This window comes from Macrobrachium rosenbergii, chromosome 25 (assembly GCF_040412425.1).
Source record: "Macrobrachium rosenbergii isolate ZJJX-2024 chromosome 25, ASM4041242v1, whole genome shotgun sequence".
NCBI classification, from domain to species: Eukaryota; Metazoa; Arthropoda; class Malacostraca; order Decapoda; family Palaemonidae; genus Macrobrachium; species Macrobrachium rosenbergii.
This window is the reverse complement of record NC_089765.1, coordinates 23,952,474-23,979,896: the sequence shown is the minus strand read 5'-3', so window position 1 is coordinate 23,979,896 and position 27,423 is coordinate 23,952,474. Positions and strand designations below refer to the sequence as shown.

The 27,423-nt window shown below is 36.8% G+C and overlaps 1 protein-coding gene across 2 annotated transcripts in view; it reads right to left on the bottom strand.

The window, feature by feature from the left end:
- Window positions 1–27,112, bottom strand: part of Msh6 (DNA mismatch repair protein Msh6) — a 51,113-nt gene extending 24,001 nt beyond the window's left edge. Inside the window, exons 1-14 of one of the 2 annotated variants that reach the window (XM_067127098.1) lie at window positions 26,867–27,112; window positions 23,708–23,867; window positions 22,263–22,453; window positions 13,555–13,707; window positions 12,474–12,574; window positions 9,730–9,891; window positions 9,426–9,587; window positions 7,710–7,844; window positions 7,397–7,532; window positions 6,855–6,994; window positions 5,814–5,957; window positions 5,473–5,680; window positions 4,082–4,293; window positions 2,567–2,679 (exon numbers count right to left, since the gene is read on the bottom strand). In XM_067127098.1, the coding sequence (XP_066983199.1) occupies window positions 2,567–2,679; window positions 4,082–4,293; window positions 5,473–5,680; window positions 5,814–5,957; window positions 6,855–6,994; window positions 7,397–7,532; window positions 7,710–7,844; window positions 9,426–9,587; window positions 9,730–9,891; window positions 12,474–12,574; window positions 13,555–13,707; window positions 22,263–22,453; window positions 23,708–23,867; window positions 26,867–26,975 (2,126 nt within the window). In that variant the 5' untranslated portion in view covers window positions 26,976–27,112. Of the gene's footprint in view, window positions 1–2,566; window positions 2,680–4,081; window positions 4,294–5,472; window positions 5,681–5,813; window positions 5,958–6,854; window positions 6,995–7,396; window positions 7,533–7,709; window positions 7,845–9,425; window positions 9,588–9,729; window positions 9,892–12,473; window positions 12,575–13,554; window positions 13,708–22,262; window positions 22,454–23,707; window positions 23,868–26,827 lie in introns of both variants that reach the window. The other variant, XM_067127097.1, reaches the window with a different exon arrangement.
- Between the last annotated feature and the right edge of the window lie 311 nt (window positions 27,113–27,423).

Sequence of the window (27,423 nt, the reverse complement as noted above, 5' to 3'; positions counted from 1 at the left end):
AGGCACTCGGAGCAAGAACTGGAAGTCAGGCAAGGAAAGAGCTTGGGAGCTGGTGGGCATTCCTGGGCGCCTGGCTGTAATTGGCGGCAAACGAGCTGGATGCCAGGTGAGCTAGTTGCTCGGGAGCTGGCAGGCATTCCTAGGTGCTTGAAGCATGAGCTGGCATCAGGCGAGCTGGAAGACAGGCGAGGAAAGAACTCGGGAGCTGGTGGATGCTCCTGGGTTCCCGGAGCCCTGTTCCCAACTGTCAAGAGCATCTTCTCTTCAATACATTCTTAACAGAGAAAGAATGGGTCCAGGTCTTGGAAGGGTCCTTGTTCATGGCTAAACTTCCAAGGGTAAACATCTCAGTGGACGATAGCGTCCCCAGCAGACTTATCCACTAATGTTCCAACTAAGAAAGAACAGGCTAGAAATTAGCAGACCATCTGAAAGTAGCTTGATTCTCTTGCAGATGGAAAAGCTGAAAAAATTCTGAGATTTGAGACTGACATCCAAAAAAGTTGACTCTTGTGACAGAGACTGTATTGAGGAACAGGAAATGTAGGCTAACTGCAACTGTGTGGCTCTCACAGAAGTAAAGGAGCACTAGAGCTCTCTATCTGAGCTTCCAAAGAAAAGTGGAAATCTCTAAAAACCATCTCAATTGTCCTTGTCTACACAAGACAGGACTAAGAGGAAAAGAGAGGCGAAGCTTCTCGGTGAACACTTGGGAGTCCTCTAACTACTTAGCCAAAGCTCCCTTGTCATTCAAGAAAAAAAATCTACGACAAGGTCATCTAATTCCATTAAACACCAGAGGGGGGAAAGACAAGACACTTGTTTTGCTCGCTTTTCAATGAGAGTCAAACTCCCAAATCCGAGAAACTTCTTGAGGATGAAGAAAATGCCAGAGGTGCGAGTTTTCTTAAACAAGCTCATAAATTCGGGACACAAAAGTCCCTGTCTGCAAAAGACAGGACTTTGAAACAATAATTGTCACTAAAAGGGAAGTAGTATTGGTTTGCCTTGCAGCTTTTAGGCGAGGATGGGAAAAACTGAAGAGAAAGACAAAACACTTGTGAGCAGGTTGTATAGTCTGATACTGAAGAGGTGGTGCCTGGTGCCCGGATTGTGGTGCTGGATGCTTGACAGCTGGCACCAAATAGACAGTGGATGTGCGGACACAGATGAATGCTCAGACACTACCAGGAGCTCAGAATCACCAGAAAAAATGTCATCAGTGCCCCTAGTCTACACTACTGGGTGTTCGGACACTTCAGCAGTTGAAATGAGCCTTTACAGTGGCTGGAATCACTAGAAAAAGAGCCAATGGCTCCTCTATAGTCACCCTACTAGGCGCTCGGACACTTCAGCAGCTGAAACGAGCCTTTTCAGTGGCCAAAAATCACTAGAAAAAATGCCATCGGCACCTCTAGTCCACCCTACTGGGTGCCCAGACACTTCAACAGCTGAAACGAGCCTTTTCAGTGGCCGAGAATCATTAGAAAAAGCGCTATTGGTGCCTCAAGTCCGTGCTGGAAAGCACATTCCTATGGATGCCTTTCCAATGGCTGTCCACCAAGACCTGGGACTGGCAATAGGTTTGACTGAGGGGGCAACTACCCGTGAGCAAACGCCCCTGACCTCCCTTAGACTTCCAGTATGCCCCCTACCAGGTTTAGGGGAGTCTGATGAGCAGTCGCTGCCTCCACTGCACAACACTTTACTATTACAAGGTTAATATCTATTAACCCTGACACAAGACTGGCAAAGGCGCGGGGAGGAAGTGAAGGAGCCAGGCGAGGGAGCAAGTGGATAAAAAACTATAAGGGCTAGTAGCAGGGGAGAAAAACTGGATGCAGGGAGAACTGGCACCAGATAGTAGCTCGAAAGCTATGAGATCAGTAGATGGCGAGCGCTACTGGGTGCTCGGAGCTGATTTTCAGCTGCCACAGCATCCTCAAAACCTTAGCGAAACCAAAAACAAAGCCCAATTTCTCTCCTTACTACATTCTGCCCTCACTTTTCAGTTCTCTGCAAAGGAAAGTATGATAAGATGTTTAGTTAATTCCTATCAAACATTATCTAAGACCTGCAGGTATGCATTTCATTACCGAAAATATTGGTCAGGTAGTGAACGCAATGTTTACGTTTATTACGCTACTCGGTAAAGGAGTTAATCAAATGGTTGCAAATTTGCTAGAATAGCGAAAATATGAACTTGAATCAGATCTTAAAAGCAACCAACTGATAAAATACTGATCCTGAAAGGTTACAAGCTTGAAGGCCAATGAAATCAGCAATAATACTTCACCGAAATACGGTTGTAAAGATCCAATGTTTACAATTATGACCGGCAGAAACACAATGAATGTTGTCTGCTAAGTCATTCCTAGTATTCCCGTTAGTGGGCAGTACTGGTCACCTGCACTGAACAAGTGAAGCGCTTAGCGCGAATTTTGAATTTAAGCTGCTGTGATAGTTTGAAACTAATAGCTAAGTAATTACTTGCTACGTTACTTATATAAAAACTTAGTCAACATCAAGCTCTTAAAATTGAGGATAACCTCCACATCAATATTACCTTTTCCCAAAGGGTGTTGAGCATCGATCCAGCTTCTGATAAAGCGTTCCATCAACACCACCTCTGGTATTTTCAAATATTTCTAAATTACGAAGTGTCACACCATCAAGTACCTAAACACAAATATAGGTTAAAAAGGCACATTATAAGAAATATCACAATAAGAAAATAAATTACAGAGGCTTATTATATGAAATATCAAACTAATAACAAATGCAAAATGACCTCTTCAAGGTAAAGTCTGATATCAATATGCAACACCAGGAATCAGTATCAAGTACACTTTTACTTAACTTTTATTTTCAAGATTATGAAAAATTTCCATCTCATAAAATCCTTATCTTTGGTGATATAATGCTCACTGTGGTGTTGTCTAATTGTGGTCACTTCAAAAATTATGGAGCACAAAAAAGTAAATATAGCAAGTTTTTTTTTTTTTACAGATGACACCATTTGCAGTTACCAGAATCTCAAAGCTAAACATCTGTATGACTGCAAATGACATCATCAGTCCAAAAGTTTAATTACTCAACCAATTCATCTATACAGTATTACTTTATTGTGATGTACTTATACCTGTATTTATGTTAGGCGAGTTATTTTTCAAATATTTTGTTTTTCATAACCATTTGCAGGTACTACATATTTTGCTCAAAGGCACTTTGGTACTAGTACTGTTATCAGTTTTTATATATTTTATTTTTATTTCAAGCTTTTGCTGTGCAAATTACATTTCTCCTTTTTCTGTAATTTTAACAAGTTAACAGCGTAATTTACTGTTTCCAGAGCAACTGTTGCTCAAAAAGCATTATTTTATTATAGATATATATAAGTTCCTTTTACTTGACCTTTTCTCCTTTTGATTCCTAATTCTTAATTAAACTATTGATATAATTTCAACTAGATCTTCAAATAATTCAATTTTTCTTAAGTATTTAAATAATTCAATTTCTCTTAAGTATTTAAGCTAAGGTATTGTACAATTTATACTTAACATGTTGTCAACATAATCTCAACAATTTGTCCAAATTTCTGCTATTTCCAATTCTACCCAGACACATGATAAAAATACAATCCTAGATTCTATCTGGATTATCTGTTTCCAAACTTATAATTTGTTACCATCCACATTAACATTTACCACTTTTTTATCAACAGCTTTATTTTTTTCAACTTATCATACTCAACTTTCACTTCTCTATTAAAAAAATCTTAACTTTTTCACTTGTCTCCACTTTCTAATAGTTATCCTAAGTCAACAATATCAAAGTCCAACATTTGCAATTCAACCCTTCACTTCAAAATCTAGTGGATGCATCATCTGCTCCTCCTCCGACTTTTCTCTGTATCTCGTACACATAAATAATAAAATAGCTAGAGACTAACACACCCTTGTTCAAGGTCCACTTTAAAACAAACACAAAAATAAACTTCCCCGTACCATAAAAGTTACAAACTGGCATAAAAATGCGGTCAGGCAAACTGTATAATTTATCAGGAAGACCGATGGCTTACCATGTGATGTCTATTTCTTATAAACGAAGGGAGGGATCCCTTATTTGCCTTTTCTTCGGCAGCTACAACATCCACTGGGTTGTAAAGAGTAAATAGTTTTCTTGTCAACAACTGTTCCTCTAAATGGCAATCCATCAAATACCATACAAGAGCGCCGAGTGCAGACACAGCCAGTTCATAATTGGGATGAGCTGTTAAGCCTAATGTATCATCTGAAATAAAAGAAAACAGAATTAACTTTAACCCTCAAGGGATGGGCTAAATATATATTTAACACACCCCCCGACCGGGCAAACTTTAAGGTTGGCCAATTTAATAAAAAAAACACATCAGTGGAATGTACATGGTGTAGGAAAAAAAGTCTTAAAAATTTTTCCCTACCTCCCACAGGAAGTTGAAAGTGACAATTTACAACCCTGTGTGGGGCCTCTTTTACAGGACACTTGTAAATTTTACCAAGTTAGACATGTTTTTTCTAATAATTTATTTTATTTTGTAAAATTATAATTACAGCTCACATAATATCATAACATAAAAACTAAAACCAGTAACAAATTCCGAACATATTTGTTGAAAAATATTTACGAGATTTACTGAGATGGGGAGATGCAGTAACTTTTTGTGAGGTATATATGTTTTTTCTAGTATTTCTTTGCACTTTTCTCTGCAAAATTACAATTATAGCTGACATACTATCATTACAGATAAGAACTAAAACCAACAGCAATCCCTGGGTATATTTATGAGAAAATAAATAAAAAGACTTATGGGATAGACAGTGGTAATACATTCCCCAATCAAACCTCAAGGCACACTAATCCCCATCTGTCCTGTGCTGAGCTACTACAGTTGCTGTAAGTCATTTATCGACCATGGAAGTGATATGATCTTTCCCACTAAATTCATCCAAATTGTATGGTATGTAATATTAATGCTCATATGAGTTAGCCCATCCATCAGTCAAAACCTGCTATAGATACTCATATGATGCTGCCCATCCATTATGAGTTAAAATTACCCACAATGCTTCCACAAAAAATAAAAAAAAATCTCCATAGCAAAAAAAATTACCAAGTAAAACTGGCAAGGGAGAAAAATTTTGATGGCAAGTATAAGAGAATAGTTGGTGATGTGAATGCAGGCTGAGATTAGAGGCAGCAGCTGGTTGTGGCTGATGCGAATGCAAAGATAGTGAGTGTAAACAGAAGTTTGCATTACTGATAGCCTCTAGTGCCTGAAGTTAATAAGAATATAGATGGACACAAGGAAATACTTCTGAAATGACCTTTATAGTTGGGAATTTGTGGTTAAAAAAGAAGTACTCTTAGGAAAAAAAATAATTTAGAATGTCTGTTAATATTACAGCAGATGAAAATTAATTTACATCTTACTTTCATCTAACAGATTTTTCAGTTCTTCTGGCCACTGCAAGGAAGAGTCTTCCCCTTTGAAGTATGTTCCCTCGGCGAGGAAACTGAGTGTCTTGCTACTTGTCCAGAATTCCTTTTCTGGAACCAGATCATCACACAAGTTTGAAGGAACAGTTGAATTAACAACTCTTCGAATTTTCTGAGAGAGACGCCCTCGCTCGACCAAAATCTTTTGGACGGGAAAAAAAAAAATCAGTAAAAAAAAAAAACACTCTGCTCCTGCCAATGTATACTTTAAGATAACAGAAGATCACAAAAGATGAAGACAAATACAAAATGGATGTAAAACTAGATCTACATACCTGAACAGGTGGATAGTGCGCCATAAGAGTACGAAGACGAGATACATGACGATCATCTGTGAACTGTCCTAGATGGAATGTCCCTATGCTTGTATCAATAAATGCTACACCCAATTCACTTCCTTCACCAGCTCCTCTCATAGGCTGTATAAAAATAATGCAAAATTAATTTTTTTCCGAACTAGAAATTACAAGCACAACAGATTTCCATTAGAATGTAAGCTTTAAAAACAGAAATACTTTTTTCATATAAACCTACTACTAATAATGCAACGTTTCTCCATACAACTGATTTTTAACGTTTCTTTTACATTCACTGATTCTAATGCTTCTTTTACATTCATAATAAGCAATGAAGTCCTTCAGGAAAATTATTTCTTAACACAATGAAGTCCTTCAGGAAAATTATTTCTTAACACAATGTTTAATAATTCCTAAAACAATGGTTTTCAACTCATAGAAGTGTGGGGAATACAAAAAGGTGATGCAATTAAGAACGAATAAAAGCAGCACGTGCTCATCAACTAAATGCCAATCCAGGGTAAGCACATTCATTGAAGTACTGTACATGACCATGATAAAAAAAAAAATGTTTGTTTACTACATAAAACCCATTAATAGTGCTGCACTGTATAGATTTCTAGTTTCAAGACTGATGAACAGCAACAGCCCTATCTGTACAGGCAGTCCCCGGTTATTGGCGGGCTCTGTTACCGACAATCCGATTTTTCGGAGCTTGTCTAGCGATAAAAATCGTGATTTTCAGCGCTGATATGTGCTTATTGGCACCGATAATCAACTATTGGCGCCAATAAACACCTAACAGCTGCCAATAACCAGAAATTGGTGATTTTGCTTATCATCACACCTTTGGAACGGAACCCCTGCCAAGAACCAGGGACTGCCTGTATTGGTTATGAAGTTTTATGAATACCACAAACCAGGTTTCAGGCAGACGTCTGGATATTTAACATGTAAAATAACCTTCAACCCCACATTAAATTATATTTTAACCAAATGCAAAAGATTATTGGAAATTACCTTTTCTACTAATGCTAACAAATATGAAGTTGACGACTCAGAGGGTTCCCCATCGAGGACACTGTAAACACGTGTTCCTTTGGTGCTAATTTGGCACACCTCTCGCTTAACGACACGATCAAATTTAGTTGGTTTAGTCACTGTTTGAAGAAAAAAGAATCTTACAAAACTGTAAAATTCAGGAGCATAAGTTTTACGAGAAAGGATAAGCTAATCTAGGTATGCCATCAATAAATCCAAAATGGTATTCCCAATTGGAGTTTGCCAAAGGTGCAATAACATTATAAAAATAGAATAAGAGATATACTGTACGTTAAAATACTTAAGGTCTATTTCTGGAGGAAAGAATGCTAAGAGAAAAGATGCCAAAAAAACTGCACAAGAGCACTTGGTAGCAAGTGCATCTATAAGGAAAAAAGGGGGTGGGGAGGGCAGTTAAAAGGTATGTTTATTTCAATACTGAAACCAACAATAATTCTAAAATATATACATTTTCCATACCATTATTACAAATAAATCTGATGTTTTTAAAGCTAACTCACTACTTTTGATACGCTTCTCCAACATCTCTGGAGTTTCCGTCTGCTCTATCCTGGCCACCTTGTAGCCTTTTTCAATTAACGTTGATGAGTACCGTCCATAAGCTATTTCTGGAAACCCAACGTGGGCTTGTTCTCCCTAAATTAAAATAAAGTTACTGCAGTTAGCAAACCCAATTCCTCAGTAAAAGGCAATGCCTTTCTTAATAATCATAAAAAATAGTATTTTACACAAAACAAGGCCCTATTTCATTAAACTTACAAGCAAGTTATTCACATAAGAACTATCTATTGTACACATCAAATCAAAACTTACCTTCATCATTATAAGACCAAGTTCTTGCACCCCTAATATAGCATCCATATGGAACAGTTCGTAGAACTTCCCCATTTTAAAGAACAAAACAGTGTCATAATGCAGAGACTTCAGCTCCCACCACTGTCTCATCCCCTGCAGGAGACAAAACACACTGCTTATCTGTGTTATATCAGTATTCTCAGTTATTCTTGTGCTATACACTCTTTGCAAGTTATGCATGCAATCACACATTCATGTGCTCTATGACTTAGAAATGTACAAGATGTGCTTATGTGATAAGTACTTGACTGTGAATGTCACTATTTCTCACAATTATCAACTTTAAAAGGGTTAAAAACAATAATGAAAATTTTGCTAATTTTGGTAATCAAATCATGTTGCTGGACTTGGTATAATGCTAGTGCCATATGGGAGTAAGCCTGAAAGAATTTTGGTCTTTTAGAGACCAAATACAAGACAACTTTTTGTTCAATTATCTTGGAACCATATATCTAATCAGTCATTACGGTACTAAGATTCCTCATAGAGCAAGTACCTTATGTGTCATTATGTACAGTACTGTGCTAATAATCCTCACAAATTACATTTTAAAAGTACAAGATAAATTTTGAAAGTGTTCTTGCCAACATCTGTAAAAGAAGATGCTAAACTCTTCCAAAATAAACTATACCTTAAACTATAAAATCCTAATAAGTGACAAGAGCTCTTCATACTTTCAAGTACCTAGTCTTTAGATGCATGAAAACAGAACCAGATTGCAGTTTGTACAAAATACTGACAGGTGTACTTTTTAAAGAATTTTAAACACTTCCTAAAATTGTTCCTAGAAATTTCCAGTGACCTGTGAATATAAGAAAGTTACTGCTAGTTCCCAACAAAATATATTACTACCCATGCAACAAGCCTCGATACCTGAGTTTTATAAATATAGCACTGCACAAAAGTAAATTCATAATACAAGTTAACAAAAAAACTTCATGTATTAGATACAAGCTAAATCTCCTCTACAAATACCTTTCTGCCAGTCTCAGCATATCAGACAAAATAAAACTACAAAACCTGATGTCAGTGGTAAAAGATACAAAATATGCCTACCATGAAGAGAGGAAATTGAATAAACAGAAAGCACAAGAAGGTGAGCTTTACTTGACAGATCAAGTTTAAGTGAAGTCCTATAAGTAAGCGAGAAATTAGCCCCTTAAGGCACCGTAACAGTTAAATCATCAATATCAAAGCTACCTGGAATTCTGAACTTGGTTTAACCTGCTGAGACTAGTGCCAACTGATGCAAAGCTGAGAAAGTAGCATCAACATCAAATGCGTAACAAGAAAGCATACATCTAAGTAGGCAAGTCTAGTTGCACTAAGACTCCAGAAGATAGTCTCCTAACAATACTGGAGTTAAGTACACACCTAACGATTTTATGGTAATTCTAATTTGTCCAGCAGCTAAGAGAACAACTTAAACTTTTGTACTGGAGGTGCTGAACATCCATGCAACTCCAGGTTTCATTATACATATATACATGTTTGTTTAATCTACTGTACCTACAGAAATATTCTTCTTTCTCAGCATAACAAGAACAACTTAATGAGCACCCTTCTGAAAGTATCCTTAAAAATTACTGCTCATTTTCTACAACAAATCACCAATCTAAAGGACTACAAAGATACCTCCATAAAACTGTATGAGAAAATAAAAGTCAATCTTACCGGGGTTTGTGAATTCAAAAAATTATCTGGGACAAAAAGGGTTCTTGGATTATAGTCTGGGTCACTGGGACGTTTCCTGTCCCTATCTCTGATATTTTCTGGTTTCAGCCATGAGCACTTCATAAAAGGCCATTCCTCTCCTTCATTTGACTTAGCTGGTGTCTGCAATAGAGTTTATTCTTTATACATTTTCAAAGATTCTAATAGCTACAGTAAATGAAGCATTTTAAATCAATATGTCAGCCATCAGATATCAATATGTCAAGAACAAAATTGCAAATTAGTACACAAGGAAAAGCCTCACCTCCTTTGCTGCAAAGAGAGACAACTTTGACTTAGTACTTTCTGACACTTTTGGTAAAATCGATGAATGTGATGGAGTTTTCACTGAAGATGGAGAATCTGTAAACGAGGAGCCTGATTTACCTGAAGGAGTGGCTGATGGCTTTTTCCGCTTGATCGGTCTCTGTCATTATAAAACAAAAAAGCTCATAAATATCAATCATGTCACAACTGTCTATATAAAACTGTACCATTACTTACAATACACTGCATAATTGTTCTACTTTCCTTAGCTACTGTGTCATATTCATATACTATATGTTTTGTAACTTTATTTTAAATCTTTCTTACTGAATATTACTCAACTTGTATGAAGATTGGACGGAGACCTTCCTTTAAACAGGTAGTATTGAAAATTATTGCTACATCAGCTGCATTTAGTTCATATGATTGTTAGATTTTATCAATCTTTCCAATTAAAACTTTCTGTATGTTACTTAAGTCTGTAACTTTTATATTCATTTCATCATCAGGGGAAGGTTATCAGTCTTAAAAAGATTATTTTAATAAATCAATAAATAGAACAAAATTCAACAAGGGTGAGATCCCATTAGAAGGTGTGGGTCATCAGGTAAAATGGATAGTTATAGACTGAAGTAACACAGTGTGTGTGTTCCAATTAGAAACAGAAAACCTGCTATATATTAGAAAGACAGAAAACCTACTATTAAGTAAATGTGGCTGATAATTTTCAACATCAACTCCTGTGTTACATTCTATTGTATTACAGGGCATTCTATCCTCTGGATACTACTTAGAATGTTAACTGTACTTTTGGCTTGTTCACATGAATGCGCTTTGTCAAGCTTATCATAAAAGCAGAGGCCAGCCCTATGAGTAAGCATTCTGACTCAGTGATCTGGTAACACTTCTTAATACCAATAGCACAAGAGTGGAATTGTTACCAACAGTAGTTAATTGGACAGTAACAGCAATTACGATTCCCAACCGCTGGGGACAACAGATACATCATGAACCAGTATCTAAAGACACACTGCTAAGGTTCGCTATTGTTTACTGCTCTCTGTCTTTTGTCATTTTCTATTCTTTTCGGTTTCTTTCCAACTAGTTATCCAATATCTTACACTTCATTCAAGAAAATCCTTCGAGTCCCAAGAATCTACAAATATGATCTAATTAAACTAGTTTGAAATAAAAATAATAACTGATAATTAAGTTTATTCTTAAATTTGAGGTGGTTTCCTGAGACTAATGAGTCTACTGCTACGCTATTAAAGGTCTTGCCTACAGGACATACTCTTAAATGAGATTAAATTTCAGATAACATAAACTTATATAAAAAGGAAAGGTGGAAAGGTAGATGGGACAAAACTAACGGGAAAATAAGGAAAGTAAAAGACACCTAATGCTGGAGCAAAAGAACAAAGCAAAGAATCTTCAATACCATCTACTGAGCAGCAAGCAAGGCATACAAGAGTAATTTTAATCATGGAGGCATTGCTGAGCTGCAGAAATACTAGGAATATTAAGTTCAAGGAAATTAAAGGTTATTTAAGGGTTGAAAAGTGCTGCCACTGAATGAGGAACATGTATACATCAAGAACTGAGTACTGTACCTATAAAACATGCAGTTGTAAAAACTATAAAAAGAATCTTCCAAGCGTTGGCTGTTATAATTTACCTATAAATGTCACTAGTCCCTAAACAAAGGAACAACAGATCAAACTTACTCTTTTTCATCATTATTATTACTATGTAGTTTAACCAGGCCACTGAGCTAATTTATTTGGCTCTGACAGGGCTGGCCTGAAGGATTGGTCTTTATTGATGATAAAGTTTATATGCGATTAAATCGCAGCTTTTTCAAAGTTTTATAACTATGTTAATTTCCATCAACACTGCACAATATTTCCACCAGCAACAGTTATTTCTCTATAAAACAAGACTGAGCAAATAATTCAGTTACTGGTTGCTGTCAATTCAAGTTTAACCTTGTTGTTTACAGGTGACAAATGAGTGCTGATAGGTTATAGGTTTTGTAGTGATATTTTACCTTTCACTACAGTCATACCAATATTGCACCATCCAGTCATTTGCTTCATAAATATTCATCTCAAACATTAAGAAAGAATTACGAGAGGCAATAGGTTTTTATCTGTTAAAATTTTAAACTCAATTTTTTATCTATAATTTATATTTAAAATGTTTTTCAGTGTTGCCTATATGAAAAACTGTTTTTAAAATAAAAGTTTCTATACAACTTCATTAATCATAATTAGTCTTCCATTTCAAACAACCTGAAGAAGTGAAGAACAACTTCCATTGCATGTCCAGCCCACAGACCATCATCATCTGCACCACGTGTCCGGTGCAATTAGAGCTACACACAAAAATGCAGTGTTCCCGGCAGACGGCAGACTACAGCCTGGGAATGTGCAAAGAAACCTTTTCTTCCAAACCTCCCAAGTAGGCGTAGCTGCATTGTTTCACATGGAATAAAGTTAATTATGATTAATGAGTTTTTTTATAAATTAATTTCCAAACATTTTACATGAAACGGAACATATTAAGAGCCACGTATTAAAATTCCATGGTCATTAAAAATGACCAAAATTTTCACGACTGAACCTTATTTTATACAAAGTACCAGCGTGTGGGAAGAGATGCTATTTCTCCCCTACTTTGTGTTTAAATGATGCGGTATAATTAGTGAGAAAGTATGAAATAGGAAGAACATATTCATACCTTGACAGGAGAATCAATCTCCGATTCTGTCTCTGGTTCAGATATATTTGCTTCATCTTCCCCTGAGCTTCCGGAGTCTTCACTCTCTCCTGCCTCCTTCTCTGAAATAGAAGAAGAGAAGTAAATAAAAAAAAAGTTTACAGACAGCAGACTACCATCACATTAGACAAATTTTGCAACTCTTCTGTGGTTTATATTATCATTTGAACCTTTGGGGATCTAATTCATTACAAGAATAACAAACTGAAGATAATGCAAGGTCAAAACAGCAGATTTGTTAAGAAAAATTAATGTAAAAATATTTACTTAAATTCACATCACTAGCCCACAACCTGCTTTCTTCTGTTGCATCACGTACAACAAGTAAAATTACCAATTTTTAAAATAATTTGTATTTTTCCTACGTATACAAACCAGAGTCTTGTTAACGAGTCAACGAGCGTGAGAAACCTGTGATACTGAAGTTCACATTCTCCTTGTGGTAACAGAAGTGAACAAGAACACTGAGGCAACAGTAAACATATTATGGCAGTGATTTATATCATAAATGTAAGCAACTGGAAGATAAACTGTTTAAATTATATAAATCCCTGAATCACAGTCCATCACTAATCACCCTCTACATCATTCACTAAGATTTCAGCACATCACTTCTTTATGTGAAGACTTGAAATACATATGCACCCTAAATTCAGTTTTCAAATCACAACCTTGGTTTCAGGTACAGTAATACCTCACTCTTAAGTTGTTAATTCGTTTTAAGACAGATGACTAAAGTTGAAAATGATCTAGGTTGAGTAGTTGAATAATGACCTAGACACCCTATTAACCCCTATAGGCAATCGCTTAACATTGCTAAAATATTGTACAAGGCAGTAAGTCATTTCTTAGTTAAACATTTTGCTCTTTTTAATTATGTAAACTTATGCATACTGATTACAAAGAATGTAAAAAAAATTACGGCAAATTTTTCCCTTTAATTCGTAACAAAAACTTGTACCATTAAAAAGCCTCATGTCGAAACAACTTGGCCGAAAGCATTACTGTACTGTGTCCCTGAGAACATAATGTTCCATCTTACCTGGCTTATACTCATCTTCAGACTCGCTATCAGAGTGGAGGATTATTCTTCGACGCTTTTTACTTGGTTCTTTCCCACTGTCCTTCTTACTCTTACGGGATGATGATTTATCAACATTAACATCTACATTTTCTTTGCTTTTGTCACTATCATCTGAAAGAAAAGAAACAAATGGCTACAACCTCTAATTCACCTGAAAGAGAAACTGAAAACTCAATGCATCAACCAGAATACTGTACAGGTAGTCCTTTTGTTACGATGGGGATACGTTGCAATGACCCCATAGTTACTCAAAAAAAAGTTAAGTATATCTTAGTTTAACCAGACCACTGAGCTGGTTAACAGCTCTCCTAGGGCTGGCCCGAAGGATTAGACTTACATAGTTACTCAAAAATATCATAAATTGGAGGTAGTCTAGCCTACACTGCATATTCTAAAGTGATGGAATGCTTCTTCTTCATCACACCACCAGCAGGAGACTCACTCAGGAGTTTGGAAGACATGCTGATTTTATACAAATTTGAGTTTTAAACAGTTTAAAATGGACAAAAATCACACATTATCGGTATCGCATTCATAACTTTGAAATATCGCAACTACCTGTAAAAAAAAAAATTACAAACTGCAAAGTAGCATATGAATGCTGTTGGGATGGTGTAAGGATGAACTCAGTACTATGTAACAATGTGTCAGTGAAAATAGCAAACGGAATCTTGATTTTTTTACACAAAACAAACACCCCTAAATGGCAATCGTCATCTACTAACAAAAATAATAGTAGATTAATTTCACAACGAGACATTTTAGTTATATTTCGACTTAAAAACACTTCCTATAATGAAAAATAACCTTGCCCCATATAAATAAAGTATCTAGAGATACATTTACGCTAACTAGAAGCAAGAAAAGCGCTCTGAACTAAATTAAACATGGTGAAATAAACGCTGCATAAACATTTCCAAACCAAAACGATCGCAATTTATAATACAAAAGCACTATCACACACACAATTGTTCTGTGCATTAGTAGAATTACTAAAAGGACCTCATTCAAACTGGATGGTATCTAATGGAGTATTTATTCAGAAAAAGTTACTCATTCAAACTGGATGGTATCTAATGGAGTATTTATTCAGAAAAAGTTACAAGTTTTTTTGGACAAACAGTCCACATTATCAAGTATCCGTACAGTGACCAGACGCATAGTCCAGCTGTATTTATATCTGTGTGCTGGGTACTTTTAATCCTATAATTGCCTGGCTCCTCCTGTGTGACCCCCACCCCCTCATGATCTTGGCCTTTCTCTGCCCCCTTCTTCTTCCAATATACATACAATAATAATCACAGATAACACCAATATGATGTAACATATCAAATTTGTCATAAAAATCTCAAAGTGTGAGACAACAAGCAAATAAATGGACAGACAAGCAAAAAATGTCATCATAAAACTTTGGAGGCCAATATCTCAAAACTACAATTATCGACCTTCAAATGGAAACTCAGACGTAACGAATTCACCTATCTCAATGAAACAAAAAGCAAATGAAAGCTAAATAAATTGTCTACAAAACTATAGTTTTTTTTTTGTCTCAAAAATATTTTTGGGATTTATTTTTCCATGAAATCGATCCAAGATTTTTCAAAAATCAAAAAAATATTTGTAAAAAAAAACAAATAAAAAAACCCCGCTCTATTACTTTATTCTAATCTATAATATCTGTCTACCACATAAATTTCAGCTCTTAGGTTGCAATAGTTATGGCTGAGTTTTTTTTTTAAGATTTTTTTTTTTTGGGGGGGCCATGGGTACCAGCAAATGGGGGGGGGGGGTGTGAAGGAAAATATGAATACTGACCTTTTTGCTATACATAAACTAACCAATGCCCAAAATTTCAAACTGATTCATGCAAAAAAAAAACAGAGTTATTAATAAAAAACCGATTTTTTTTCAAATGCTCCCCTTAACGGGTTTAAGGCTCTTGCTTATTTGCACAACCTTAAGCTGCAAGGTGAATCGGCTAGTGCTGATCATGCAGCAGCAGACAGTTTTCCTAGTGGTTTGGCTGAGACAATCAAGGAGTGAGGCTATTGTGCTAAGCAAGTGTTTAATGTAGATGAGACAAGCCTATTCTGGAAATGAATCCCTAGTCATACTTACCTCTCCAAGGAAAAGGAATCACCAGCCATAAAGTCAGGAAGGAGAGACTGACTTTACTCCTTACGGGTTATGCTAGTGGTGACTTCAACTTAAGCCCTTGTTGGTCTATTTGGCCAAAAATCCAAGGGCTTTAAAGGGTGTCTTCAAGAGTAAACTCCACGTTATTTGGAAGTCCAACCAGAAGGCTTGGGTTACCTTCAAGATCTTTGAAGACTGGTTCAATGATCACTTCGTGCCTGCAGTGGAGCAGTATTGTGCCTTGAAGGGTCTTCCGTTTAAGGTCCTGCTTGTTTTAGACAATGCCCCTGGTCACCCTCACAGTTTGAGTGATATGTACCCGAATGTGAATTTAGTGTATCTTCCTCCAAATACTAACTCACTTTTATAGCTCTTGGACCAGGGAGTCACTGCCAACTTCAAGGCCTACTACCTCAGGAGGACAATTCGCAGTGCTTTGAGGGCTGTCCAAGGTAACCAGGAGTTGACTCTGAAGCAATTTTGGAAGGCCTATAATATTGCAGATTCTGTGAAGAATATTGCAAGTGCTTGGGATGAAGCAAAGATGACAACTCTGAATGGTGCCTCAAAGAAACTGTGTCCGCAATAAATTTGAGGGGTTTGACAAGGCAGAGGATGTGGAAACTGTGACAAAAAAAATTGTTGGATTAAGCACGACCCTAATTTTGGAGGTTGAAGCTGAAGATGTCGCCAAACTGCTGGGATCCCATGGAGAGGAGTTATCATCAGAGGACCTCACTGAGCTGGAGAAGCAGATGATACAAGAGGAAGAAGAGGCACCAGTCCCAAAAGCAGGGTATTAAGGAGAGCGCACGCTTACACAGAAATAATGCTCCGATTTTTATGGAATTTTTATGTTATACATATATATAAGGTGATGTTCCAGGAAAAATTTGAGAGTGATCGGATGATTATTTTGGATTTTACTAAAAAAATAAAAAATAAAAAATTAAAATGATTCACCTCCTTCATTTTTAGAGCTATTGCAATGCGACTTCATACACAGAAAGTATATCACAGTATGAAAAAAATAATGGGAAGAGTTTTTCTACTTTTCTTTTTTTTTTTTTTTGGATGGGAGCGAGGGGATTTTCCCCCAAATTTGTATAATTTGATTATCACCGGTTCCTCGTCAACCTAAGAAAAATCTAGCCCCAAACAAATATTCGTCTTTCTTTCCTCTTTCCAATGGTATATTTAACTTTAAAATTGGCCTAAAAATAAAAGTGTAGTTTTGCGTTTGAAGTGCAAAAAGTGAAAACTGAGAAAAACGACCGTAAAGATCAACAAGTGGTTTTTTTGGCACTCGTGGAAAAAACTTACCTTAGAGCATTATTTTGGTTGATTTCTGGCTCCAGGTCACCCCCTTCCCTCTTTAAAAGGGGTATTATTCGCTCGAGGCGAGGTATCATCAAGTACCACCTGACTCATTGTTGCCTTGTTTGAAACTAAGAAACTAGAAGTTTAGTAGCTACCAGGCTGATATTCTTGACTCATTTTCAGTCGTTTTTTCACTTGTTTGGTCTTTTTGGTCTTTGGAGTTTGATTTTCAAGCCTTTTTGTCTCTCGAATGAAGAACTTCTTCTATACTTTCACTTGTGCCAAACAGATGTGTTAGCAAGTTGAATTTCTCATAGCCAAAGTTGTGTTCAATTTCCTCAATATTTATCTCACTCAATTGTGGTGCTGAGATTTTCCATTGCTAATTCGCTTTGCTGGGCCACTAACTGTAAACCTACACATGATTGGCACTTCATTAAAATATCAGTATCCCATCTATTGGCAGAGAATTCGACCTGAACTTTACCCCTGCAATTTCCTACCTTGCACCTAATACCCGACACTATTTTATCTAACCGAGATTTGATATAATGAACTTGTCATCATATACTCCCTTTTCATCATCCTTTATTCATTTCATCAACTGTGAGCGTATTTTTGAAGGTGAAAGTATATAGATTGTATTTAGAGTTACTGGATGTAAAAAAAGACAGCAAAAACACCGCAAATAGCGAAAAAATTGCTCAGAGTAAAAAGTGTCCCACCACCCGCTTTCAACGTATGGTGGCAACCCTGTCTCCTACCACACATTCACCAAGGAACAAGCCATTGTTGTTGCCAGACGTAGGAGATAAGGTGATATAAAAATCAAAATAATGAATAAATTAGGCGAATAAAGGAAAAAATGACAATAGTCATTAGGAGCCAAACGTCAGCCCTACCTCACCGTGTGGGGGGCGAAGGCCCAAAACCCCATCAATTTTAATATTTCGAAAAAATGCTTAGGTCACGTGATAAAGAAGGTGTTGCTCATGTCTTACGGCCATTTAACCATTTTTTTTAAATTTCAAAAATATTCATAAAAAATCTAAGAGTGCGCTCCCCTTAAGTGCTGAGGGCTTTTCTCATTTGGAGAGATCAATTGACATGTTCTGAGGCTGAGGAAAGGTTCGCCAAAGTTCGAAGAGGGAACAAGGTTAGTTAGTTATAAATGATTTGTTTGACCAGACCTCTGAACTCTTTTAGGGTTCTTCTTGGGCTGGGAAAAAAAAAAAGGGGGAAAGAGTACATAAAAAATTAAGTAGTTGAATAAATAAATAAATAATAAAAAAGGGGGGGAATTAAAAAAAAATCAAGAGGGAAAGAAAAAAAAAAAAATGGAGGGAAAAAAAGGGGAAGATATTTTACTTATCAATTTAATTTTGTTTAAGAAGAGAATGATATTATTAATTGAAAAGTTATTACCTTCTGCTAGAATATCCTTTATTGATTTATTTTGTAAATAAGTATTTCTTTCATGATGCCATCTGGGACAGTCAATCAAGATATGTTTGATTGTTATTGGGATGTTACATCTTTCACAAGTTATTGGGTTTGTGTGCGGAGTTGACATCAGATGACATGCCTAACTTTTAACAAGGAGACTTTAAAGGAAAAGCAGCTGAAGAAAAGTGTGCAATCTAGACTGGACACTTACTGCAAGAAGTTGTCTCCAACAACATATGCCATTCCTAATCTACGTAAGGAATTCACTTTTTTTTTTTTACTACTGTACATAAAATATTTTATAAATTGTAATACTGTGTTTTATAAAACTGTTACTGTAATTTATATCTGCATAAGAAGTGATGCCTGATCCAGATTCCCTGAACCTGAACCTGTACCCTCTCCAGCTCCATCACGTAAGGAATTCTTAAATTTTTTTTATTATAATTTGTTTTACTGTATTAAACTGTTTTTAATGTAAAATATATAATACATTTACTGTTGCATAACCTAATTTTTTTCATTAACATTCCAGATTTTCTCTTTGAGAATGATGACCTGGACTCCCCTGAACCCTTCAAGGGTTTCCAAGTTTCAGCACCTGAACCCTTTCCAGGTTCAGCAGGTAAGGAATTAACTTTTTTTTTTTTTTAAAATGTTTTATAAATTGTTATAAATTTTAGAAAAAAGTGTACAGTACATACTGTAACTATACAGTAATAATTTATATACTTTACATAATATAATTATCATTATCATTCCAGATCCAGAAGTTATCCTTTCCTCCCAGCTTCTTCAGAAACAGTAATACCATCCTCAAACCCCAACTCAATAGCCCCTGTGCCCTCTCAATGTCCATCAGGTAAGGAATTCCTCACTTTTTATATTTTTGTTCTTAGATTTTTAAAAACTGCATTACAAAATACTTAAATGTATTTATTACTTATTGTATCATTTTTATCTTTATTATTCCAGACTCCCAAGCATCTGCAGATTCCACATCATAGGCCTGTTCTACATCCATATACAGGCAGTCACTGGTTATCGGCGGGGTTCCGTTTCTGAGGGTGTGATAACAGGAAATCGGTGATTTCGGCGCCTTTTCGGATATTTTCTGGGGTTATCAGTGCCAAAAAGCCCCGATTTTCGGCTCTGTTAGGTATGCATCAGCGCCAATAAGCGGAAATTGGCGATTTTCGGAGCCAAAAATTGCTGATTTTCGTCGCTAGACATGCGCTATAAAACCGAATCGCTGTCAACCGAGCCTGTCGTTAACCGGGGACTGCCTGTACAGTATGCCGATCCCAGTAAGCAAGCCAACCACTAGAAATAGGTAAGGAATTCTTCACTTCTTTTATTTTTAGGTATAAATTTTTTAAAAATTGTTACAAAAACTTACTGTATTTATTACAGTGCTTATTTTATCATTTTAATCTTTAACATTTCAGACTCCCAAGTACCAGCAGATTCCACTTTTTTATTTTAAAAATTATACATTATAAAATACTGTAATATTTATACACTGTACTTTACTATAATTTTTATCATTAAATTATCATTTCAGACTGACAAGCACCTTTATACTTCCTGTACTGACCACTAATACTAGAGTTCCCTCATCCTAGCCTATATATTTCAAAATCACTGACAGGTAAGGATTTCTTCACTTTTTTTTTATTTTATAAATTGTTATGCATTTTATAAAATACGGTACTGTAATATTTATAGTTTTCAATACATTATCATTCCAGACTGCCAAGCACCTTTACCTAATGTCCTCTACTAGAGCTCCCTTATTTTTTCATTTTCATACATTTTTGTACTACAGAACTGAACACTGGTTTATGAAATACTGTAATACAGTACTATTTATTGCATATTATAATAATTTTATCATCATGGACATCTCCATCTCCCACAACCTAACCTACAGCTGCAACAGCTTTCAAAATCACTGAGATTAGGTAAGGAATTCCTTACTTTTTCATTTTTATACAATTCATTAGCCTGTACAGAATATTGTTGTATAAAATACTGTATGCATAATTCTTTACAGTACTGTATTCATATTGTATACATGGCCACACCAGCATTTTACCATGGGGGTTACTCAGAATGACAATTTCAAATTAAAATGTATGGAATGATTAACTTTTTAAAATTTTTATGCATTCTTTGGTATAAATCTGTATTTGATTTATTGTACTATATAAAATGTACTTTACTGTAGTATACTGGACTATATTAAATACTGTACACTGTACATTACTGTACTAATTTTAACATTTTCATTCCAGATACCAGAAGACATATGCACAATTATGCACATGCAAAGTTGGAGGTTTTTGGATGCACAGCTCATCAAAATGCAGGTTTGGTAGTATTCAAGACACCCTAAGGATTAAAGGTAATCTTTTCTTAAGATTTTCCACGATGTCCTGGGTTACGTCAATTTTCGGCTTATGCCATGGCGCTTGTAGGGAACCCCTGGCGTAACCCAGGGACTGCCTATAATTCTTTTATTTATCAACTCCATTAACCCTTAAGGGGCAGGCTAAATATATATATCATGCACACCCACAGACTGGGCAAACTTAAAGATTGGCCAATTTAAGAAGAAAAAAAAAAAAAAAAAAAAAAAAAACATACACATGAATGGAAAGAGGAAGATATGCAAATGCACATGTTGTAAGAAAAAAAATTATAAAAAATTTTTCCTACCTTCCATGGGAAGTTGAGAGTGACTATTCAGAACCCTATGTGGGGCCTCGCTTACAAGACACTTGTAAATTTTACCAAGCTATACTTTTTTTTTTTCAAATAATTTATCTGATTTTATTTTGTAAAATCATAATTACAGCTCACATGGTATCATAACAGAGAACTAAAATCAGTAACAAATTGAGTATATTTGTTGTAAAATTTTTATGAGATTTACTGAGGTATACATGTTTTTTCTAATATTTCTTTGCAAAATTACAATTATAGCTGACATGCTACCATAAAAGATAAGAACTAAAACCAACAGTAATCCCTGGGTATATTTATGAGCAAATAATCAAAAAGATGTCATGGGAGGGAGAGGGGCAAAACACTCCATCATCAAGTCAAGAAGAATGCTGACTCCCTGTCCTGAGCTGAGCTAGTCTACAGCTGCCAATAGTCACTTATTGACCACTGAAGTGCTATGAACTTCTTTCCTGCTAAATTAATCAACATAGTAAAGCACGTAATATTAATACTCATATGAGTTCTCCCGTCCATCACCCAAAACCTGTTATAGATACTCATCTGATGCTTTCTGTCCACTAAGGGTTAATGATAGTTTTTAGATGGGCAGCATTTTTTAACTGAATACTAATTGTGAAGTACAGTTTAGTTTGGCCTATAAACTATATCTTTCTTACTTATCAGAGGGCCAGACCCCAAAAAGTTTTTGATAAGTTGATGGACTGGAGTAACTGCATCCATGAATTTATGTGGAGTACCAATCCATGTTGACTCCAGTGCCTTTGCTCCAGGGCTGCCTTCTTGCTGTGACAACAAACACCAATCTAAGACCAGGTACTTATTTACACTCACTTCAATGTGCAGCAGTGCTTAAGCATTCTGAAATCCTATCTGCACTCTTATCTGGTGACTGTGGTGGTAATGCACCAAATATTTAATGAAGATTCGTTTTATTTTTAAGGCTGGCTGAGAGTGAGAAAACTGTGCAAAAGCATATGCACGCTGTATATAGAAAAAACAATGCATACCATTACCTTCAGCATCAGTATCCATGGCTACTTCATCATCATCATCATCTGAAGGAATCATATCCACCAGAAGCATGTTTCTATCCTCTTTTGACAGCTTCACAGCACCATTAGCCTCCTCCACTGCTGTCACCCAAGCAGGGTCCTTGTAAGTAGGGATGCCATTCTCCCCAGCAACACAGTAAGGTTTAATAAACCTGAAAAATTAGTACAGTACCTGATATTCATGCTCATATATATAAAATGCTTGATAAGAGGTTATTAACTTTAGAGTGAGAGAAATGTTTTACAGTAAAACAACCTATAAGTGGAAGATGTTCAATACTTATGAAATAAGAATACAATAAGATACATGACAGCCACTTCCTGTGTCTAGTATATAAGCCTATATCTTCTTCTTCTTCTTCTTTTAACATGCTTTTTTCCCATTTTTGTATGGGGTAAGCACGATGCCTTCTTTTGAAGGACTTTTGATTTGGCTTTGGGGTAGACCGTAGTCTCGATCGGCTGCCCTGCCTGACATCGCTTAGACCCGGGAGGCGTATGTTACATGTATCATACCCGACCCAACGGCCTTTCTTCCCAGCAGCGAGAAGTTGTTGCGCGGGTAGGGCGAGAGTTCGAGACGTGTGGGATGTTTGTTATGTTTTTAGAAGGTGTTGTAGTGGCTTTGTTTTGTGTGTGTATTTAGTCTGTAACACCCATTTGCTTTTAAGCAAACCTATCCGTTGATTACATATATAATCCCGGGATGTCTACACGGATAGCAAAGTGTCCGCCTCTCTGATCAGTCGGCTGCGGATTTGAACCCGCGCCACAGACCTCTACGAAGTCCGAAGCTGCTGCTGTAACCGACTGAGCCATCGAGGCTCTTGTATATAAGCCTATATTACTTGTATAATTTCTAATTTTTTTCAGTACAGTCTGCAAACTTCTTAAAATTTATACAGCATTTCTGAAAATTTCAAGATATATACCTATGAGGTCAATCAGCACTGAACGGAAATTGACAATAAGGAGGTTTGAAAGGTGTTGAAGGCAGACCTCCTAGTTGCACTACGAAACACTTGTTTGAGAGGGTGGAAAATCAGATGGAAGTGAATATGAATGGAGGTAGAGTAAAAAGAATGAAAGATGTTGCAGCTAGGGACCAAAGGGATGCTGCAAAGACCCTTCAGTAATGCCTACAGTGCACCACATTTTGTATAGGACAATACAATATGACATTAAAATACCAAGAAGAATATGTACTATACTTAAAAATTCTAAAATTCAGCAAAATGGTTAACATCTTGCCACATGAACTAAATGCCATGGAAGCTACAGATCCATTCAACAAAGCTTGCTACATGTTACTTTATATTCCAAAAATGCCTGGTTAACAACTCCAAATACATAAAAATTCAGATTACATCTGCCTGGGGTCCAAATCAAAAGAAGCCTCCACTCACGTTTCCCTAACCCAGCCTCGAGTAGGGGGATCATCAAAGAACTGAACATGGATTTGTCCTTTTCGTTTATAAGTTTTGTCAGTAGGATTTTCACAGATGAGACTTGGCCACCAAGGGTATCCGTCAAGTTTGCTCCACACAACATCCAACAGTTTTACATCTGCCAATGATGAGAGGGAAAAGTTGACAGCTTTATGAACACGGAGAGAACATACGTAAAACCACAGATTAGCTAATAATACGTAGATTAACACCTTACAAAATAATGTTAGTAAATTACTGGATATCATAGAAGCTTATTAGGTACCAGTGTACTTCATATTAAACAGTACAATCAGGTATAAGTACCAGTGTATTTCATATTAAATAGTACAACCAGTTATAAAAGTGTTAGAAATCTAGAATTCTTTCCAAATAAGGTTTAACTACTGAACCTACAAAACAATTTTGAAATGTTTACGAGATTACGTTATCAAGCCCCCTTTAAATTTTTGGCTACTCTATGGTTCCTTTCCAGCCATTAGGCCAACTTCTTCAACTTTATCTACCTTTAATTTTCACCTTGCATTAATGAGCACATCCTTTTAGTGAGCACAAGAGCTATAGAAATGGGACACTGGTCTTTACAAATCCTACAACATTAAACTAAACATGTATCCATATATTGTAAACTTAATTTTTATGTAACATCCATGGCAGTTACCACCCTACGGCCTGGATGATAGTATTCCCACAGTATCATCAGTCTTGCAATTTAAGGGTTGAAACCCTTTCTAATATATGAAAATTGAGGTACATTTTTACACTAATACAAACTGCATGCTGAACAAAGCATAAAGGTTTATCATTACCCACTGCATAGAGGCCCCTCAAAAAACAAATAATTTTGAAAGTAAGATCTTCGAAGGCAGAGTCCACTTATCAGCAGCTGAGGCAACATGCCACAATGCACTTAAAGTAAGACCCAATCATCAAAGCTACAACAAATAATGGCAATTCAAAATTGTTGTCTTGGAAGAGTTCACAAAGACCAGTAAAAATTATCTTTATAGACTTCACTTGCTACATAAGACAGCAGCTGCTATTCCACAAGTACTGAAGTGGTAAGGAAAGTTTGAAAGTACTGTACAAAAATGTCCCATAAAGTGGCCCATTCTGTATAGCACAGGTAATCACAGGTAATCACTGTGCAGTGGCTTCAATAATTCTCTCTATTGCAAAAGTCATCAAATGAACCATTCAACTCTAAACAAATTTCTGCTTTTCGATAAATGTAGAGACAATAATCTGGGGATTTAATTTTCATCAAATGCATTTACGAAAAAAAAGATATTGTGAATTTTTAGCCTAACTCAATTACAACTGGAAAACCATTCCTTTAAGAAAAAACTGAAATATGACCCAAAAATAAAAAAAAATTGGCACAATCAAAAAAACAACCAATACCACACACAACATGCTACACAGACTCACATAAAACAGTAAATTCTAAAGGACTCTAGAGCAGGTTAGGTCTGGGGACTCCACTGGGAACTTACACCTTCCCCCCAGGGGTAATGGAACCCACATCCAAGACAGGTTAGGTTAGGAAAGGACAGGTCAAGTTGCACCCCTTTATTTCACTTGTAACTGCTCTTGCCACACATAAACCACTTCTGTTTAGATACAGCCTACCAGGTAAGGTAATAACTTCCTACAAATATGAATATCAAATTAAGTAAAAGTATATTAGGGTTGTGCATAATCTCATGTGTGGATTGCAACTTGTTTAGATCAAATCAGATCAAAGGCAAATTTCAACAGAGATGCAGCCAAACGTAACCTAGGGAACCATGTGACCCAGCTGGGGGAGGAAGAGGAGGGGGGGGGTATTCGGCCCCTTGGACCCCCACAATGTGGCATCATGCACAGCAGTACATGCACACCCCAATTTGCAGTGGCCTAACACCTCCAAATCATCAGGATTCCATGAAAAAGTCTTGAAAAAAAAAACAATCTTTTACCACTATCAATTATGATACCAGTAAACATTAATGGCTAATTCTAAGCCGGCTGTCTGCGGTGAGCTAGACTATGGCAATTGACATTTTCTTATGATATTTTACTTGCTTTACAAGAATTTAAAGCCATATTTTGTCGGCCGGCTGTAACTAAACTGTAATCGACCTTTGAAGACTGCACTACCGACAGGGTAGATCTAAGCCGGCATTCCGCGGCAAGCCCCCCCACCCCACTCCATAGCTAATACGGCAAAATTGTAACCAGTAAACACCCATAAAAATGCCAAACTAACGTACCGTAGGGGTGTTTAGTGGTTACAATTTTGCCGTATTAGCTAATGGAGGGAGGTGGGGGGGGCTCGCCGTGGAATGCCGGCTTAGATCTACCCCGCGTTAGGTAATTCAAGTGGTGTAGTCTTCAAAGGTCAATTACAGTTCAGTTACAGCCGGCCGACAAAATATTACTTTAAATTCTTGTAAAGCAAGTAAAATAACATAGAAAAGCGTCAATTGCCAAAGTCTAACTCACCGCGGACAGCCGGCTTAGAATTACCCATTAATGTAAGCAAAACCTAGGTTAGGGTAGGGAATAGATGCAATGTAGGGATACGGGTAGTCGCGTGAAATCCGACTGTGAATAAATACATATACAATTTAGGCCGAAGGCCAAGCGCTGGGCCCTATGAGGTCATTGTGCGCTGAAACGGAAATTGACAATTAAAAGGTCTGAAAGGCGTAACAGGTGGAAAACCTTGCAGTTGTGTTTTGACTCAATTGTCAGGAGAGAGTGGAAAGTACGACGGCAGAAAATATGAAAGGTGATACAGTAAAAGGAATGAACGGGGTTACCGCTAGGGACCGTAAGGACGCTGCCAAGAACCCTAAGTAATGCCTACGGTGCACCGCATAGGGCGCCCTGACGACACGATCCCCTACGGGAGAGAGGGAGGGGATATAGAGCCTATGGTAAGCAAATGTAAAATTTAACATGGAAAAGTTACTCACAAGCAGTGCACTAGACTCGGAAGGCGCCAAAGCAAAGCAGTGCACGGCCAAGCAAAGCAAGCAGTGAATTCCACGAAGCTTCAGAAACAACCCTTTAAAATTATTGTCAACAAACCAACGAATCTGATGTTGCTGTTGCTGAGTTGGTGCTCACCCGATCCTTTCAATTTCAGCGTGCCGGGCGATGATGACGTCTCCTGCCTGGGCTTGCTCGCCTTCGGGGACTTCGTGAAGAACGTGAAGAGAGTGGGCTGCTTGGACATCGTTCCAAATCAACGCTGAAATCTGCAGGAGAAAGTTAGCGAGGTCCCTTTTTCCCTTCGGCGTGGCACGAGTCGTCGTCGAGGGAAGGTTTCCCGCTGCCCGCCAAAACAACACTATCGCCACGGTCGTAGAAAATGGTTCACTTCACAGTGACTCAATTATTTTGACTCTCGTGTTATCGGTAACTAAACTGTTTTTGATGGTTCTGTATCGATGCATCAATGACGCAACCATTTTTTATGGTTATGTATCGATACATCAATGGCGCAACTGTTTTTTATGGTTATGTATCGATGCATCAATGACGCAACTATTTTTTTATGGTTAAGTATCGATACATCAGTGGCGCAACTGTTTTTTTATGGTTATGTATCGATGCATCAACGACGCAACTGTTTTTATGTTTACGTATCGATACATCAATGTCGCAACCATTTTTATGGTTAT